Here is a 17,990-nt window from a genome sequence, read left to right on the forward strand (position 1 = left end):
CAGGACCGAGGGTCCTGTAACAGCTGCCCAGCAGGTTGAGGTGTTGTAGGGAGGGGAGCTTGGAGAACCAGGCCGGATTCAGAGCAGCCAGCTGGTTATAAGACATGTCCAGAGACTCCAGGCCCTGTAGCAGTAGGCAGAAACAAGGCTGTTATGAGAGCAGAAACAAGGCTGTTAGGAGGGCAGAGACTCCAGGCCCTGTAGCAGTAGGCAGAAACAAGGCTGTTAGGAGGGCAGAGACTCCAGGCCCTGTAGCAGTAGGCAGAAACAAGGCTGTTATGAGAGCAGAAACAAGGCTTTTATGAGGGCAGGCCTGTTTGTGGCTAGATACAGTATGTGGAGATGGGCTAGAGAGCTCTTCTTCTCTCCTCACAATGGATCAGAGGTCACCTCATGGAGATGGGCTAGAGAGCTCTTCTTCTCTCCTCACAATGGATCAGAGGTCACCTCATGGAGATGGGCTAGAGAGCTCTTCTTCTCTCCTCACAATGGATCCGAGGTCACCTCATGGAGATGGGCTAGAGAGCTCTTCTTCTCTCCTCACAATGGATCGGAGGTCACCTCATGGAGATGGGCTAGAGAGCTCCTCTTCTCTCTTTACAATGGATCAGAGGTCACCTCATGGAGATGGGCTAGAGAGCTCTTCTTCTCTCCTCACAATGGGTCAGAGGTCACCTCATGGAGATGGTTTAGAGAGCTCTTCTTCTCTCTTTACAATGGGTCAGACGTCACCTCATGGAGATGGGCTAGAGAGCTCCTCTTCTCTCCTCACAATGGATCAGAGGTCACCTCATGGTGATGGGCTAGAAAGCTCTTCTTCTCTCCTCACTATGGATCAGAGGTCACCTCATGGAGATGGGCTAGAGAGCTCCTCTCCTCTCTTTACAATGGGTCAGAGGTCACCTCATGGAGATGGGCTAGAGAGCTCTTCTTCTCTCCTCACAATGGATCAGAGGTCACCTCATGGAGATGGGCTAGAGGGCTCTTCTTCTCTCCTCACAATGGATCAGAGGTCACCTCATGGAGATGGGCTAGAGAGCTCTTCTTCTCTCTTTACAATGGATCAGAGGTCACCTCATGGAGATGGGCTAGAGAGCTCTTCTTCTCTCCTCACAATGGATCAGAGGTCACCTCATGGAGATGTGCTGGAGAGCTCCTCTTCTCTCTTTACAATGGATCAGAGGTCACCTCATGGAGATGGGCTAGAGAGCTCTTCTTCTCTCTTTACAATGGATCAGAGGTCACCTCATGGAGATGGGCTAGAGAGCTCCAGTGGATCAGAGGTCACCTCATGGAGATGGGCTAGAGAGCTCCAGTGGATCAGAGCCAAGTATTTAGAGAGTTCGGACACCTTTTAGAATGTTGAATATGGTTACATAGTATTATTTAAATATTCCCCATGTTATGTTAATGAAGAGTTAACATGGTTGTTATAGAATGTTGCAGTGTCATGTTAATGGGGTTCTAACATGGCTGTTCTAGAATGTTGTAGTGTCATGTTATTGGGGTTCTAACATGGCTGTTATATAATGTTGTAGTGTCATGTTATTGCTGTTCTAGAATGTTGTAGTGTCATGTTATTGGGGTTCAAACATGGCTGTTATAGAATGTTGTAGTGTCATGTTATTGGGGTTCTAACATGGCTGTTATAGAATGTTGTAGTGTCATGTTATTGGGGTTCTAACATGGCTGTTATAGAATGTTGTAGTGTCATGTTATTGGGGTTCTAACATGGCTGCTGTTATAGAATGTTGTAGTGTCATGTTATTGGGGTTCTAACATGGCTGTTATAGAATGTTGTAGTGTCATGTTATTGGGGTTCTAACATGGCTGTTATAGAATGTTGTAGTGTCATGTTATTGGGGTTCTAACATGGCTGTTATAGAATGTTGTAGTGTCATGTTATTGGGGTTCTAACATGGCTGTTATAGAATGTTGTAGTGTCATGTTATTGGGGATCTAACATGGCTGTTATAGAATGTTGTAGTGTCATGTTATTGGGGTGCTAACATGGCTGTTATAGAATGTTGTAGTGTCACGTTATTGATCATAAATTCTTATTGAAAACATTAATGATGATTGGAGAGTTATCCATCCAAAATAACCCAGAGAGTGTTCTTCAATGGAAGCTTCTCTAACATCAGATATGTACCGTCCGGTGTTCCTCAGGGCAATCGTCTTAGGCAGTTACTCTTCTCTATATTTACAGATGATTTCCCACTGGTATTACACAAAGCTAAAATGACTATGTGTGTGGATGATTCTCCACTTTTACATGTCAGCTCCCAATGCCGGAAATTCAAAAGGAGTTACAGTCAGTTTCAGAATGGGTGATCGATAATAAACTGGTCTTGAATACAGCTAAAACTAAAAGTATGGTATTTGGTTAAAAAACATTATTTAACACCGAAACCTCCAATGGAGTTGTCCATGAATTGAGCAAGTTGAGAAAGCTAAACTCCTAGGAGTAACATCGAGTGGTCTATTATCATGGTTAAGTCATATTGACAAAGTTGTTGTGAAGATGAGGGAGAGGTATTTCTGTTATAAAAAATACATTCTGCATGTTTTTAAGCATAAAAATAAAAATCAGCTGTACTAGTAGTTCAGGCTCTGATCTCATCTCGTCTCATCTCGTCTCATCTCTTCTCATCTCGTCTCATCTCTTCTCATCTTGTCTCATCTCGTCTCGTCTGATCTCGTCTCATCTTGATAACTGTCCAGTAATATAGTCAGGTGCAGCAAAGAAAGTTCTAGCAAAACTGCATCTGGTCCCAAACAGAGCAGCACGCCTCACCCTTAACGGCACATAAAGAACTAACATCAACAACATGGATGCCAGTCTTTCCTGGTTGAGGGTTGACAACAGATTAACTACTTCTCTTCTTGTTTTTATGAGAAATATTACTGTGACAAAAATTCCATATTGTCTGTATAATCAAATAACATTAAGCTCAGACACCCATACACACCCCACAAGACATGTCACCAGGGGTCTCTTCAGACACCCATACACACCCCACAAGACATGTCACCAGGGGTCTCTTCAGACACCCATACACGCCCCACAAGACATGTCACCAGGGGTCTCTTCAGACATCCATACACATCCCACAAGACATGTCACCAGGGGTATCTTCAGACACCAATACATACCCTACAAGACATGTCACCAGGGGTCTCTTCAGACACCAATACATACCCTACAAGACATGTCACCAGGGGTCTCTTCAGACACCCATACATACCCTACAAGACATGTCACCAGGGGTCTCTTCAGACACCCATACATACCCTACAAGACATATCACCAGGGGTCTCTACACAGTCCAAAACAAATTCATGGCAATGCACAGTTTTATACAGAGCCATGATCGCATGGAACTCCCTTCCATCTCAAGTTATTCAAGCAAACAGCAAAATAACCTTAACAAAACAACTCATTGAACAGCAGGGACACACACAGGCACACCACACAGACACACTCTAACACACACATTACCTTCCTTGTGTTCTGTTAATTGTCATGTTTTGTGTTCTTTGTGGACCCCAGGAAAAGTAACTGCCACTTCTGCAAAAGCTAAGGTCGATCCAAATAAACAAAGAGCTTGATGTTCCCTCTATATAACTCTATGTGTTAAATGCAGGAGGTGTTCCCTCTATATAACTCTATGTGTTAAATGCAGGAGGTGTTCCCTCTATATAACTCTATGCGTTAAATGCAGGAGGTGTTCCCTCTACATAACTCTATATGTTACCTGCACTGGGAGTGCCCTCTATATAACTCTATGTGTTAAATGCAGGAGGTGTTCCCTCTATATAACTCTATGTGTTACATGCAGGAAATTTGATTTATTTTACTAGGCAAGTCAGTTAAGAACAAATTCTTATTTTCAATGACGGCTTAGGAACAGTGGGTTAACTGCCTGTTCAGGGGCAGAACGACAGATTTGTACCTTGTCAGCTCGGGGGTTTGAACCTTCCGGTTATTAGTCCAACGCTCTAACCACTAGGCTACCCTGCCGCCCCACATGCAGGAAATGTGCCGTTTATATAACTCTATGGGTTACCTGCAGAAGGTGGAAGGCCCATTCGTGGATACTCTGGATCCTGTTGCTACGGAGATCAAGGGTTCGTAACCACGTGTACTCTCTCAGATCGTCCTCAGCAACCGAGGTGATGTCGTTGAAGGAGAGGTCGAGGGTTACGACCTCGGTGACGGTTACCGTGGGAACGTGTCGGTAGTTCCGGGAGGAGCAGTTGCAGAAGAGACGCTCGTCACATTGATCACACGTTGCCCTCTTCTCGACCTCTGGGGTTGAACTTTGACCCTGAGAGAAGAAGAGGAGGACCAGCATGGCCAGAGATCCCATTCTGAAAAAGAAAGGAAAGAGAGAAAAAGACAGGAAGAGAGAGACTGAAGGAGAGAGAGAAAGAGAAAGATATAGAGAGATTGTGTAAGAAGATGTCTGTACTTTCCATCTATACTCATAGGTGTTAGTGTCCTCAATCAAATTAAATCAAACCATCTTACACCCGATCGTTTCAGACATTTTAAAGTGTAAAATGAACAGCTGAAGTCATTCAGACTGCATTCCAAATGACACCATATTCCATAGACAGTCGTAGTGCACTACTTTTGACCAGGGACCATTTCAACATAAACTTTTTTTTTTTAAATCAAACTGTGTTTTTTGAGGGAGGAAATGCCTTCTGGAACATGTGAGCTTTCATGTGCCTTGATAACAATCGTGTATGCCATCTGTAAATACGAATATAATTGTTAAATTACGAGCCCAGTTGGTTTAGCCACAGAAAAAGGGAAGCAACCTTCCCGCTAGCCGTGATTGGCTGAGATAATGAGTGGGCTGGACATGCCAAGAAATGAGTTCTGATTGGTCTGCCATATAGTACGCTTCTGTCTATTTGAGCTGGTCAGTATGTGTAGATAATCCTGTCTAACGCATATTTTTTGAAAGATATCACGTAGTAGAATATATCGCGTAATAGAACTGCATAAGTGTTGCTTTCTGGAAGACTGAGTGACAGTCCAGCCAGGTAACTGAAACATGGGGAAATGCCCGTTCCAACCAGGTAACTGAAACATGGGGAAATGCCAGTTCCAGCCAGGTAACTGAAACATGGGGAAATGCCAGGTAACTGAAACATGGGGAAATGCCAGGTAACTGAAACATGGGGAAATGCCAGGTAACTGAAACATGGGGAAATGCCAGTTCCAGCCAGGTAACTGAAACATGGGGAAATGCCCGTTCCAACCAGGTAACTGAAACATGGGGAAATGCCAGTTCCAGCCAGGTAACTGAAACATGGGGAAATGCCAGTTCCAGCCAGGTAACTGAAACATGGGGAAATGCCAGTTCCAGCCAGGTAACTGAAACATGGGGAAATGCCAGGTAACTGAAACATGGGGAAATGCCAGGTAACTGAAACATGGGGAAATGCCAGTTCCAGCCAGGTAACTGAAACATGGGGAAATGCCCGTTCCAACCAGGTAACTGAAACATGGGGAAATGCCAGTTCCAGCCAGGTAACTGAAACATGGGGAAATGCCAGTTCCAGCCAGGTAACTGAAACATGGGGAAATGCCAGTTCCAGCCAGGTAACTGAAACATGGGGAAATGCCCGTTCCAACCAGGTAACTGAAACATGGGGAAATGCCCGTTCCAACCAGGTAACTGAAACATGGGGAAATGCCAGTTCCAACCAGGTAACTGAAACATGGGGAAATGCCCGTTCCAACCAGGTAACTGAAACATGGGGAAATGCCAGTTCCAACCAGGTAACTGAAACATGGGGAAATGCCAGTTCCAGCCAGGTAACTGGAACATGGGGAAATGCCAGGTAACTGAAACATGGGGAAATGCCAGGTAACTGAAACATGGGGAAATGCCAGTTCCAACCAGGTAACTGAAACATGGGGAAATGCCAGTTCCAACCAGGTAACTGAAACATGGGGAAATGCCAGGTAACTGAAACATGGGGAAATGCCAGGTAACTGAAACATGGGGAAATGCCAGGTAACTGAAACATGGGGAAATGCCCGTTCCAACCAGGTAACTGAAACATGGGGAAATGCCCGTTCCAACCAGGTAACTGAAACATGGGGAAATGCCAGTTCCAGCCAGGTAACTGAAGCATGGGGAAATGCCCGTTCCAACCAGGTAACTGAAACATGGGGAAATGCCAGTTCCAACCAGGTAACTGAAACATGGGGAAATGCCAGTTCCAACCAGGTAACTGAAACATGGGGAAATGCCAGTTCCAACCAGGTAACTGAAACATGGGGAAATGCCCGTTCCAACCAGGTAACTGAAACATGGGGAAATGCCCGTTCCAACCAGGTAACTGAAACATGGGGAAATGCCCGTTCCAACCAGGTAACTGAAACATGGGGAAATGCCAGTTCCAACCAGGTAACTGAAACATGGGGAAATGCCAGTTCCAACCAGGTAACTGAAACATGGGGAAATGCCAGTTCCAACCAGGTAACTGAAACATGGGGAAATGCCAGTTCCAGCCAGGTAACTGAAACATGGGGAAATGCCAGGTAACTGAAACATGGGGAAATGCCAGGTAACTGAAACATGGGGAAATGCCAGTTCCAGCCAGGTAACTGAAACATGGGGAAATGCCAGTTCCAGCCAGGTAACTGAAACATGGGGAAATGCCCGTTCCAATCAGGTAACTGAAACATGGGGAAATGCCAGGTAACTGAAACATGGGGAAATGCCAGGTAACTGAAACATGGGGAAATGCCAGGTAACTGAAACATGGGGAAATGCCAGTTCCAGCCAGGTAACTGAAGCATGGGGAAATGCCAGGTAACTGAAACATGGGGAAATGCCAGGTAACTGAAACATGGGGAAATGCCAGTTCCAGCCAGGTAACTGAAACATGGTGAAATGCCAGTTCCAATCAGGTAACTGAAACATGGGGAAATGCCAGTTCCAACCAGGTAACTGAAACATGGTGAAATGCCAGTTCCAATCAGGTAACTGAAACATGGGGAAATGCCAGGTAACTGAAACATGGGGAAATGCCAGGTAACTGAAATATGGGGAAATGCCAGTTCCAGCCAGGTAACTGAAACATGGTGAAATGCCAGGTAACTGAAACATGGGGAAATGCCAGTTCCAGCCAGGTAACTGAAACATGGGAAATGCCAGGTAACTGAAACATGGGGAAATGCCAGGTAACTGAAACATGGGGAAATGCCAGGTAACTGAAACATGGGGAAATGCCAGGTAACTGAAACATGGGGAAATGCCAGTTCCAGCCAGGTAACTGAAACATGGGGAAATGCAAGGTAACTGAAACATGGGGAAATGCCAGCCAGGTAACTGAAACATGGGGAAATGCCAGGTAACTGAAACATGGGGAAATGGTAACTGAAACATGGGGAAATGCCAGTAACTGAAACATGGGGAAATGCCAGGTAACTGAAACATGGGGAAATGCCAGTTCCAGCCAGGTAACTGAAACATGGGGAAATGCCAGGTAACTGAAACATGGGGAAATGCCAGGTAACTGAAACATGGGGAAATGCCAGGTAACTGAAACATGGGGAAATGCCAGTTCCAGCCAGGTAACTGAAACATGGGGAAATGCCAGGTAACTGAAACATGGGGAAATGCCCGTTCCAATCAGGTAACTGAAACATGGGGAAATGCCAGGTAACTGAAACATGGGGAAATGCCAGGTAACTGAAACATGGGGAAATGCCAGGTAACTGAAACATGGGGAAATGCCAGTTCCAGCCAGGTAACTGAAACATGGGGAAATGCCAGTTCCAATCAGGTAACTGAAACATGGGGAAATGCCAGGTAACTGAAACATGGGGAAATGCCAGGTAACTGAAACATGGGGAAATGCCAGGTAACTGAAACATGGGGAAATGCCAGTTCCAGCCAGGTAACTGAAACATGGTGAAATGCCAGTTCCAACCAGGTAACTGAAACATGGGGAAAGGCCAGTTCCAGCCAGGTAACTGAAACATGGGAAATGCCAGGTAACTGAAACATGGGGAAATGCCCGTTCCAGCCAGGTAACTGAAACATGGGAAATGCCAGGTAACTGAAACATGGGGAAATGCCAGTTCCAGCCAGGTAACTGAAACATGGGGAAATGCCAGGTAACTGAAACATGGGGAAATGCCAGGTAACTGAAACATGGGGAAATGCCAGGTAACTGAAACATGGGGAAATGCCAGGTAACTGAAACATGGGGAAATGCCAGTTCCAGCCAGGTAACTGAAACATGGGGAAATGCCAGGTAACTGAAACATGGGGAAATGCCCGTTCCAATCAGGTAACTGAAACATGGGGAAATGCCAGGTAACTGAAACATGGGGAAATGCCAGGTAACTGAAACATGGGGAAATGCCAGTTCCAGCCAGGTAACTGAAACATGGGGAAATGCCAGTTCCAGCCAGGTAACTGAAACATGGGGAAATGCCAGTTCCAATCAGGTAACTGAAACATGGGGAAATGCCAGTTCCAGCCAGGTAACTGAAGCATGGGGAAATGCCAGGTAACTGAAACATGGGGAAATGCCAGGTAACTGAAACATGGGGAAATGCCAGTTCCAGCCAGGTAACTGAAACATGGTGAAATGCCAGTTCCAATCAGGTAACTGAAACATGGGGAAATGCCAGGTAACTGAAACATGGGGAAATGCCAGGTAACTGAAACATGGGGAAATGCCAGTTCCAGCCAGGTAACTGAAACATGGTGAAATGCCAGTTCCAACCAGGTAACTGAAACATGGGGAAAGGCCAGTTCCAGCCAGGTAACTGAAACATGGGAAATGCCAGGTAACTGAAACATGGGGAAATGCCAGTTCCAGCCAGGTAACTGAAACATGGGAAATGCCAGGTAACTGAAACATGGGGAAATGCCAGTTCCAGCCAGGTAACTGAAACATGGGAAGTGCCAGGTAACTGAAACATGGGGAAATGCCAGTTCCAGCCAGGTAACTGAAACATGGGGAAATGCCAGGTAACTGAAACATGGGGAAATGCCAGGTAACTGAAACATGGGGAAATGCCAGGTAACTGAAACATGGGGAAATGCCAGGTAACTGAAACATGGGGAAATGCCAGTTCCAGCCAGGTAACTGAAACATGGGGAAATGCCAGGTAACTGAAACATGGGGAAATGCCCGTTCCAACCAGGTAACTGAAACATGGGGAAATGCCCATCCAACCAGGTAACTGAAACATGGGGAAATGCCCGTTCCAACCAGGTAACTGAAACATGGGGAAATGCCAGTTCCAGCCAGGTAACTGAAACATGGGGAAATGCCAGTTCCAATCAGGTAACTGAAGCATGGGGAAATGCCAGGTAACTGAAACATGGGGAAATGCCCGTTCCAACCAGGTAACTGAAACATGGGGAAATGCCCGTTCCAACCAGGTAACTGAAACATGGGGAAATGCCAGGTAACTGAAACATGGGGAAATGCCAGTTCCAACCAGGTAACTGAAACATGGGGAAATGCCAGTTCCAGCCAGGTAACTGAAACATGGGGAAATGCCAGTTCCAACCAGGTAACTGAAACATGGGGAAATGCCCGTTCCAACCAGGTAACTGAAACATGGGGAAATGCCCGTTCCAACCAGGTAACTGAAACATGGGGAAATGCCAGTTCCAACCAGGTAACTGAAACATGGGGAAATGCCAGTTCCAACCAGGTAACTGAAACATGGGGAAATGCCCGTTCCAACCAGGTAACTGAAACATGGGGAAATGCCCGTTCCAACCAGGTAACTGAAACATGGGGAAATGCCTGTTCCAACCAGGTAACTGAAACATGGGGAAATGCCCGTTCCAACCAGGTAACTGAAACATGGGGAAATGCCAGTTCCAACCAGGTAACTGAAACATGGGGAAATGCCAGTTCCAACCAGGTAACTGAAACATGGGGAAATGCCCGTTCCAACCAGGTAACTGAAACATGGGGAAATGCCCGTTCCAACCAGGTAACTGAAACATGGGGAAATGCCAGTTCCAACCAGGTAACTGAAACATGGGGAAATGCCCGTTCCAACCAGGTAACTGAAACATGGGGAAATGCCCGTTCCAACCAGGTAACTGAAACATGGGGAAATGCCAGGTAACTGAAACATGTGGAAATGCCAGTTCCAGCCAGGTAACTGAAACATGCGGAAATGCCAGGTAACTGAAACATGGGGAAATGCCAGGTAACTGAAACATGGGGAAATGCCCGTTCCAACCAGGTAACTGACGGTAACCATTCTGACCTGTTAATACATGTGAAAGTTATGAAAACACTTAGTTTAGAATATCTACATAAATTCAGCAATTGCATTCTTCTCATATGACTCTGTCGACCTCTGACCTATTAATTAAACACTTCCTCTGGCATCTCATCCTTCCTCTGCCTGTAGTTATTGAACTCAACCTGCAGGAGGTTTGTTTGTTGTTCATTCTACGTCGTCAGGGTAACAGGAGGTTTGTTTGTTGTGATTGAGTGGGGAGGAAACAGTTGCGACCAAGGTTCTTACAGATGGGTGTGTCTCGGTGGTGGCAAGGACACACCCAAGAAAACACCCCCCAAAAAACCACACCCCCAAGCCAACTCCCGTTTGGCTTCTGTCATGGCCGACAGAATTTCTTGAGGAGCAAGACAAACAAATGAGGCAAAATCAGCAGTGCGGTTCCCCTTTAAGAGCAGCATAGCCGATGCTCCAGTTTGAATGATAGATGTTGAAAGAGCTGGTTTGCCGTCCCTCTTTAAGTTTGTCCGTACAAAGCCTTTTATTTTGTGTCTCCCTGTTTGGGTTGCTCAACATTTATTTTCACTTCCTAATCTAAGTTGGGTTTTCTTTTAGTTTGTTTATCAGTCAAATTTAGTGGCTGTTCATGGGGGGTGTTGAAGACCCTAATCGAGGGTACCCAGCCAGTCACTAGGCACCCACTTTCTGAACCCCTATTAAAAACTCCACCTGTTTCGTTCGGGTTGTCAGTGGCTCATTTGTTAGTTCCCTTTTCTGTTGAGCGACGATTGTTGGTTGGTTGGTTACGTAACGACACACATAGTTAAAACAGATTATATAGTTTTGAACAGAAACTAATATGTGTATATCTAAGGAAGCAATGTGGTTTAGATGTGCAAACAGTTTTTCAACAGAAAACATTTGTTCAGTAACACTTCATTTTTGGATAGTCCATCTGTAGATTCTCTACAGACTATCAGTGACATTTCAACTATCTACTACCCCTAACTCTAGCCTTAACCTTAACCCTTATCCTAACCCTTAACTTAACCCTTAACCCTTAACCCTAACCTTAACCTTAGCAAGCAGTTGCTTACCAACAGAGTTTGTTGATAGTAAGAACATCTGTAGATCATAGATGGACTAACCAAATAAAGTGTGATCTGTTTCAGGAAGCTAGGTGGATGTCACACGTAACTACTTCACTACTTCACAAATTAAACTTTTGTATCAAAATGTGTTTTGGGGCTTAAATGCCTTCTGGAATGTTCCTGTGCCTTAAAAATACACTTATATTACATCTGTAAATACCTATACAATTGTTTAAATTACGAGCCTAGTTGGTTTAGCCACGGAAAAAGGCAGGAACCTTCCCGCTAGCCATGATTGGCTGAGATAATGGGTGGGCTGGACATGTTTCTATCTGTAACATGAGCTGCTCAGTATGTGTAGATCATCCTTGCTGACGCAGTTTTCTTTTGGAAAGACCACGTTATATCCATGGAGAACTGAAAAAAAAAGTGTTGCAATAATTTAACAGTTTCAATCGACAAAAAAATAAGTTTGGAAGAAGTTGTGACGGACCCACTTTCCGTAGTGACTTGACACAACGGGTCAAACAAGCTGTAGCTACGAACACAAATCAGAAACAACACGGGAAGGGTTCCAGTCTGTCGTGAAGTGTTCATCCAAGTAAACGGATTAAAAAGTTTAGCTACATTTTCAGAATATTATACGTTTAAACATTTTCATTGCAAGTTAAAGCGTACTGTTAGCTAGCTAGCAAACGTTAGCTTGCTGGCTCATTAGCTAACGTTACGTGTATAATCTGTGTAGTAATATTGTTTGTATCTCAGAGCCATTTGTATTGCTAGTTATTAGCCTAATGTTAGCTAGCTAACATTGAACATAGTTAGCTTTAGCTTTTTAATTGTATGGGTTGTAATTATGGTTAATTGTTTAGCTAGTTAGCTAGCATGTTTAAACAAAAGACTCCACTTCGCCAGATGACTACATGACCCATCAAGTTAGCCAGGTGTGTCTGGAGGTGACTACATGACCCATCAAGTTAGCCAGGTGTGTCTGGGGGTGATTACATGACCCATCAAGTTAGCCAGGTGTGTCTGGGGGTGACTACATGACCCATCAAGTTAGCCAGGTGTGTCTGGAGGTGACTACATGACCCATCAAGTTAGCCAGGTGTGTCTGGTGGGTGATTACATGACCCATCAAGTTAGCCAGGTGTGTCTGGGGGGTGATTATATGACCCATCAAGTTAGCCAGGTGTGTCTAGGGGGTGATTACATGACCCATCAAGTTAGCCAGGTGTGTCTGGAGGTGACTACATGACCCATCAAGTTAGCCAGGTGTGTCTGGGGGGTGATTACATGACCCATCAAGTTAGCCAGGTGTGTCTAGGGGGTGATTACGGCCATCTATTGTATTTCATGAACATGTGTACATGTCTAGACAGTAGTGACCCACCCCCTTAGCTAGATGTAGCTGTGGGTGGGGGGGGGGGGGTTATAGAAGTTATTTCTCATGACCCATCAATTTAGACAAGTGTGTCTGGGTAAGAATCGTCTAATAATTGTAAAATATTTGTAAAATAATTTTATCCGGGCACTTTCTATATTTTATTTATATTTGCAAATATGCAAGTAGACGTTTGACTGTACCGTTTACAGCTTCTGTATCCTGTTCACGTGACAAATCAACTTAGTTTTCATTGAACATAGTTAGCTTTTTCACATACCAGAGACGGTATGTGAAGAACAACATGACCCGCACCAACGTCAGATTAGGAGAAAGGTCAAGGACTAGATAAAGTGTTATTTCACCTGGTGTTTTTCATTATTGTAGGCTACTACTTTCTCCGCTTTTAGTCTTAATCTTTGTTAATGGGTCATTTCCGGTTCCGGGTTGGAGCGAGCGGTCAAATCTACACTTCGGTCCGCAGGTAGTATAACTTTTCATTACATTTTCATTACATTTCATTATAGTACAACGGTTTGATTTGTCTAATCTTAGCAATTTCTTCTTAGCTAGCTACATAGCCGTCTTTGTATCAAAGATAATTGCGTAATTATCGTATTTCGTCGTCCTAACGTAGTCTACACTGCTATCTGCCCAGCAGCTAGCTAACGTCCACCGTCTACTAGCACTGTAGAAACTATTACACTCAACTGAACGACTCGATTAGTGTAGTGTTAGCTAGCTACATAGTTGTCTTTGCTGTCTTCGTATCCAAGATAATTGTGTAGTTTAGAGTGTGTAGACTTAGAGTGATTATCTTAATTTACCGAGGTTAGCTAGCCAGCTATTTGTCGTCCTTAACGTAGGAGATACTGCTAGCTAGCTAGCCAACAGCTAGCCAACGTCTACCGAATTGAACTTCAACAACCCGGTCAACATTCCGCTTCGCTCCACAGGTAGTATCACATTTTCATTTCACTTCATTACAGTACAACGGTTTGATTTGTTTGATCGTAGCTAGCTAGCTACATAGCCGTCTTTGTATCTAAGACAATTGTGTAGTCTAGAGCGATTTTCTAGGTTAGCTAGCCAGCTATTGTCGTTCTTTTAACGTAACGTAACATAATCAACACTGCTAGCTAGCCAGCTAGCCCCCGAATAGCAGCACTGTAGAAACTATTACACTCGACGGAACGACTTGATTAGTGTAGTGTCAACAACGCAGCCACTGCCAGCTAGCCTACAAAGTCAACAACGCAGCCACTGCCAGCTAGCCTACTCCAGCAGTACTGTATCATTTCAATCATTTTAGTCAATAAGATTCTTGCTACGTAAGCTTAACTTTCTGAACATTCGAGACGTGTAGTCCACTTGTCATTCCAATCTCCTTTGCATTAGCGTAGCCTCTTCTGTAGCCTGTCAACTATGTGTCTATCTATCCCTGTTCTCTCCTCTCTGCACAGACCATACAAACGCTCCACACCGCGTGGCCGCGGCCACCCTAATCTGGTGGTCCCAGCGCGCACGACCCACGTGGAGTTCCAGGTCTCCGGTAGCCTCTGGAACTGCCGATCTGCGGCCAACAAGGCAGAGTTCATCTCAGCCTATGCCTCCCTCCAGTCCCTCGACTTCTTGGCACTGACGGAAACATGGATCACCACAGATAACACTGCTACTCCTACTGCTCTCTCTTCGTCCGCCCACGTGTTCTCGCACACCCGAGAGCTTCTGGTCAGCGGGGTGGTGGCACCGGGATCCTCATCTCTCCCAAGTGGTCATTCTCTCTTTCTCCCCTTACCCATCTGTCTATCGCCTCCTTTGAATTCCATGCTGTCACAGTTACCAGCCCTTTCAAGCTTAACATCCTTATCATTTATCGCCCTCCAGGTTCCCTCGGAGAGTTCATCAATGAGCTTGATGCCTTGATAAGCTCCTTTCCTGAGGACGGCTCACCTCTCACAGTCCTGGGCGACTTTAACCTCCCCACGTCTACCTTTGACTCATTCCTCTCTGCCTCCTTCTTTCCACTCCTCTCCTCTTTTGACCTCACCCTCTCACCTCCCCCCACTCACAAGGCAGGCAATACGCTCGACCTCATCTTTACTAGATGCTGTTCTTCCACTAACCTCATTGCAACTCCCCTCCAAGTCTCCGACCACTACCTTGTATCCTTTTCCCTCTCGCTCTCATCCAACACTTCCCACACTGCCCCTACTCGGATGGTATCGCGCCGTCCCAACCTTCGCTCTCTCTCCCCGCTACTCTCTCCTCTTCCATCCTATCATCTCTTCCCTCTGCTCATACCTTCTCCAACCTATCTCCTGATTCTGCCTCCTCAACCCTCCTCTCTTCCCTTTCTGCATCCTTTGACTCTCTATGTCCCCTATCCTCCAGGCCGGCTCGGTCCTCCCCTCCCGCTCCGTGGCTCGACGACTCATTGCGAGCTCACAGAACAGTGCTCCGGGCAGCCGAGCGGAAATGGAGGAAAACTCGCCTCCCTGCGGACCTGGCATCCTTTCACTCCCTCCTCTCTACATTTTCCTCCTCTGTCTCTGCTGCTAAAGCCACTTTCTACCACTCTAAATTCCAAGCATCTGCCTCTAACCCTAGGAAGCTCTTTGCCACCTTCTCCTCCCTCCTGAATCCTCCTCCCCCTCCCCCCCTCCTCCCTCTCTGCAGATGACTTCGTCAACCATTTTGAAAAGAAGGTCGACGACATCCGATCCTCGTTTGCTAAGTCAAACGACACCGCTGGTTCTGCTCACACTGCCCTACCCTGTGCTCTGACCTCTTTCTCCCCTCTCTCTCCAGATGAAATCTCGCTTCTTGTGACGGCCGGCTGCCCAACAACCTGCCCGCTTGACCCTATCCCCTCCTCTCTTCTCCAGACCATTTCCGGAGACCTTCTCCCTTACCTCACCTCGCTCATCAACTCATCCCTGACCGCTGGCTACGTCCCTTCCGTCTTCAAGAGAGCGAGAGTTGCACCCCTTCTGAAAAAACCTACACTCGATCCCTCCGATGTCAACAACTACAGACCAGTATCCCTTCTTTCTTTTCTCTCCAAAACTCTTGAACGTGCCGTCCTTGGCCAGCTCTCCCGCTATCTCTCTCAGAATTACCTTCTTGATCCAAATCAGTCAGGTTTCAAGACTAGTCATTCAACTGAGACTGCTCTTCTCTGTATCACGGAGGCGCTCCGCACTGCAAAAGCTAACTCTCTCTCCTCTGCTCTCATCCTTCTAGACCTATCGGCTGCCTTCGATACTGTGAACCATCAGATCCTCCTCTCCACCCTCTCCGAGTTGGGCATCTCCGGCGCGGCCCACGCTTGGATTGCGTCCTACCTGACAGGTCGCTCCTACCAGGTGGCGTGGCGAGAATCTGTCTCCTCGCCAAGCGCTCTCACCACTGGTGCCCCCCAGGGCTCTGTTCTAGGCCCTCTCCTATTCTCGCTATACACCAAGTCACTTGGCTCTGTCATAACCTCACATGGTCTCTCCTATCATTGCTATGCAGACGACACACAATTAATCTTCTCCTTTCCCCCTTCTGATGACCAGGTGGCGAATCGCATCTCTGCATGTCTGGCAGACATATCAGTGTGGATGACGGATCACCACCTCAAGCTGAACCTCGGCAAGACGGAGCTGCTCTTCCTCCCGGGGAAGGACTGCCCGTTCCATGATCTCGCCATCACGGTTGACAACTCCATTGTGTCCTCCTCCCAGAGCGCTAAGAACCTTGGCGTGATCCTGGACAACACCCTGTCGTTCTCAACTAACATCAAGGCGGTGGCCCGTTCCTGTAGGTTCATGCTCTACAACATCCGCAGAGTACGACCCTGCCTCACACAGGAAGCGGCGCAGGTCCTAATCCAGGCACTTGTCATCTCCCGTCTGGATTACTGCAACTCGCTGTTGGCTGGGCTCCCTGCCTGTGCCATTAAACCCCTACAACTCATCCAGAACGCCGCAGCCCGTCTGGTGTTCAACCTTCCCAAGTTCTCTCACGTCACCCCGCTCCTCCGCTCTCTCCACTGGCTTCCAGTTGAAGCTCGCATCCGCTACAAGACCATGGTGCTTGCCTACAGAGCTGTGAGGGGAACGGCATCGCAGTACCTCCAGGCTCTGATCAGGCCCTACACCCAAACAAGGGCACTGCGTTCATCCACCTCTGGCGTGCTCGCCTCCCTACCACTGAGGAAGTACAGTTCCCACTCAGCCCAGTCAAAACTGTTCGCTGCTCTGGCCCCCCAATGGTGGAACAAACTCCCTCACGACGCCAGGACAGCGGAGTCAATCACCACCTTCCGGAGACACCTGAAACCCCACCTCTTCAAGGAATACCTAGGATAGGATAAAGTAATCCTTCTCACCCCCCCCCTTAAATGATTTAGATGCACTATTGTAAAGTGGCTGTTCCACTGGATGTCAGAAGGTGAATTCACCAATTTGTAAGTCGCTCTGGATAAGAGCGTCTGCTAAATGACTTAAATGTAATGTAAATGTTGTTACAAGTTTATCAACTGTCCAAGCAGAATTACTTTCCCATTGCTCCTCAACTGTCGTGTCTGAATATACCATTTTCTCTGAGTCTCTACTTTTATACAACGTAAAAAAAACACAATTTCAAATGTTTATGCATCAGACCGAATCAAGCCGATATACAATTTTCTAGCTCTGAGTCTCACAATTTCATATTTTTGCGCTCCATCAGACCGCATCGAGGTGGTCAGTCATATTTGCTCTTCTAAAGACATGTTGTGGTTTAAGATGTTTTCAAATCAAGACAGCAGGAGCAAAACCAGACACAAGCAGATGGATGACTTTACCTTGACTCTCAGGGTGTTCTGTTAAAGGTGCTCTGCACTGAGACCCGATGGAACCAGGAGATTAACAGATACACATAGAGATAGACAGCATGCTTATGGGCAGGGGACTGTGTGTGTTTATGTAAAACCAGTTCTGCAAAAAGTATCGCTTCCTACTGTTCCACTGGTGGGTGGGTGGGTGTGTGTGTGTGTGTGTGTGTGTGTGTGTGTGTGTGTGTGTGTGTGTGTGTGTGTGTGTGTGTGTGTGTGTGTGTGTGTGTGTGTGTGTGTGTGTGTGTGTGTGTGTGTGTGTGTGTGTGAAAGGAGAAGTCTCTAGATTTTGGATGAAATCCCAGATCCTGAGATTAATCATGAGACTACATCACACACACACACACACACATTTCCCCTTTAAGTCAAGATCCTTGTGTTTAGTGTACTCTG

General features: G+C 46.2%; 1 protein-coding gene across 2 annotated transcripts in view; it reads right to left on the reverse strand.

Moving 5' to 3' along the window:
- The window catches only part of tlr2 (toll-like receptor 2), a 38,097-nt gene extending 20,414 nt beyond the window's left edge, over nt 1-17,683 (reverse strand). For both annotated transcript variants that reach the window (XM_064940852.1, XM_064940851.1), the window contains exons 1-3: nt 17,568-17,683; nt 4,071-4,417; nt 1-124 (exon numbers count right to left, since the gene is read on the reverse strand). The exon at nt 1-124 is cut by the window's left edge and continues 22 nt beyond it. In XM_064940852.1, coding sequence (XP_064796924.1) covers nt 1-124; nt 4,071-4,373 — 427 coding nt within the window. In that variant the 5' untranslated portion in view covers nt 4,374-4,417; nt 17,568-17,683. The remainder of the gene's footprint in view (nt 125-4,070; nt 4,418-17,567) is intronic.
- Nucleotides 17,684-17,990: the final 307 nt, after the last annotated feature.

This window comes from Oncorhynchus masou, chromosome 27 (assembly GCF_036934945.1).
Source record: "Oncorhynchus masou masou isolate Uvic2021 chromosome 27, UVic_Omas_1.1, whole genome shotgun sequence".
Lineage (NCBI taxonomy): Eukaryota > Metazoa > Chordata > Actinopteri > Salmoniformes > Salmonidae > Oncorhynchus > Oncorhynchus masou.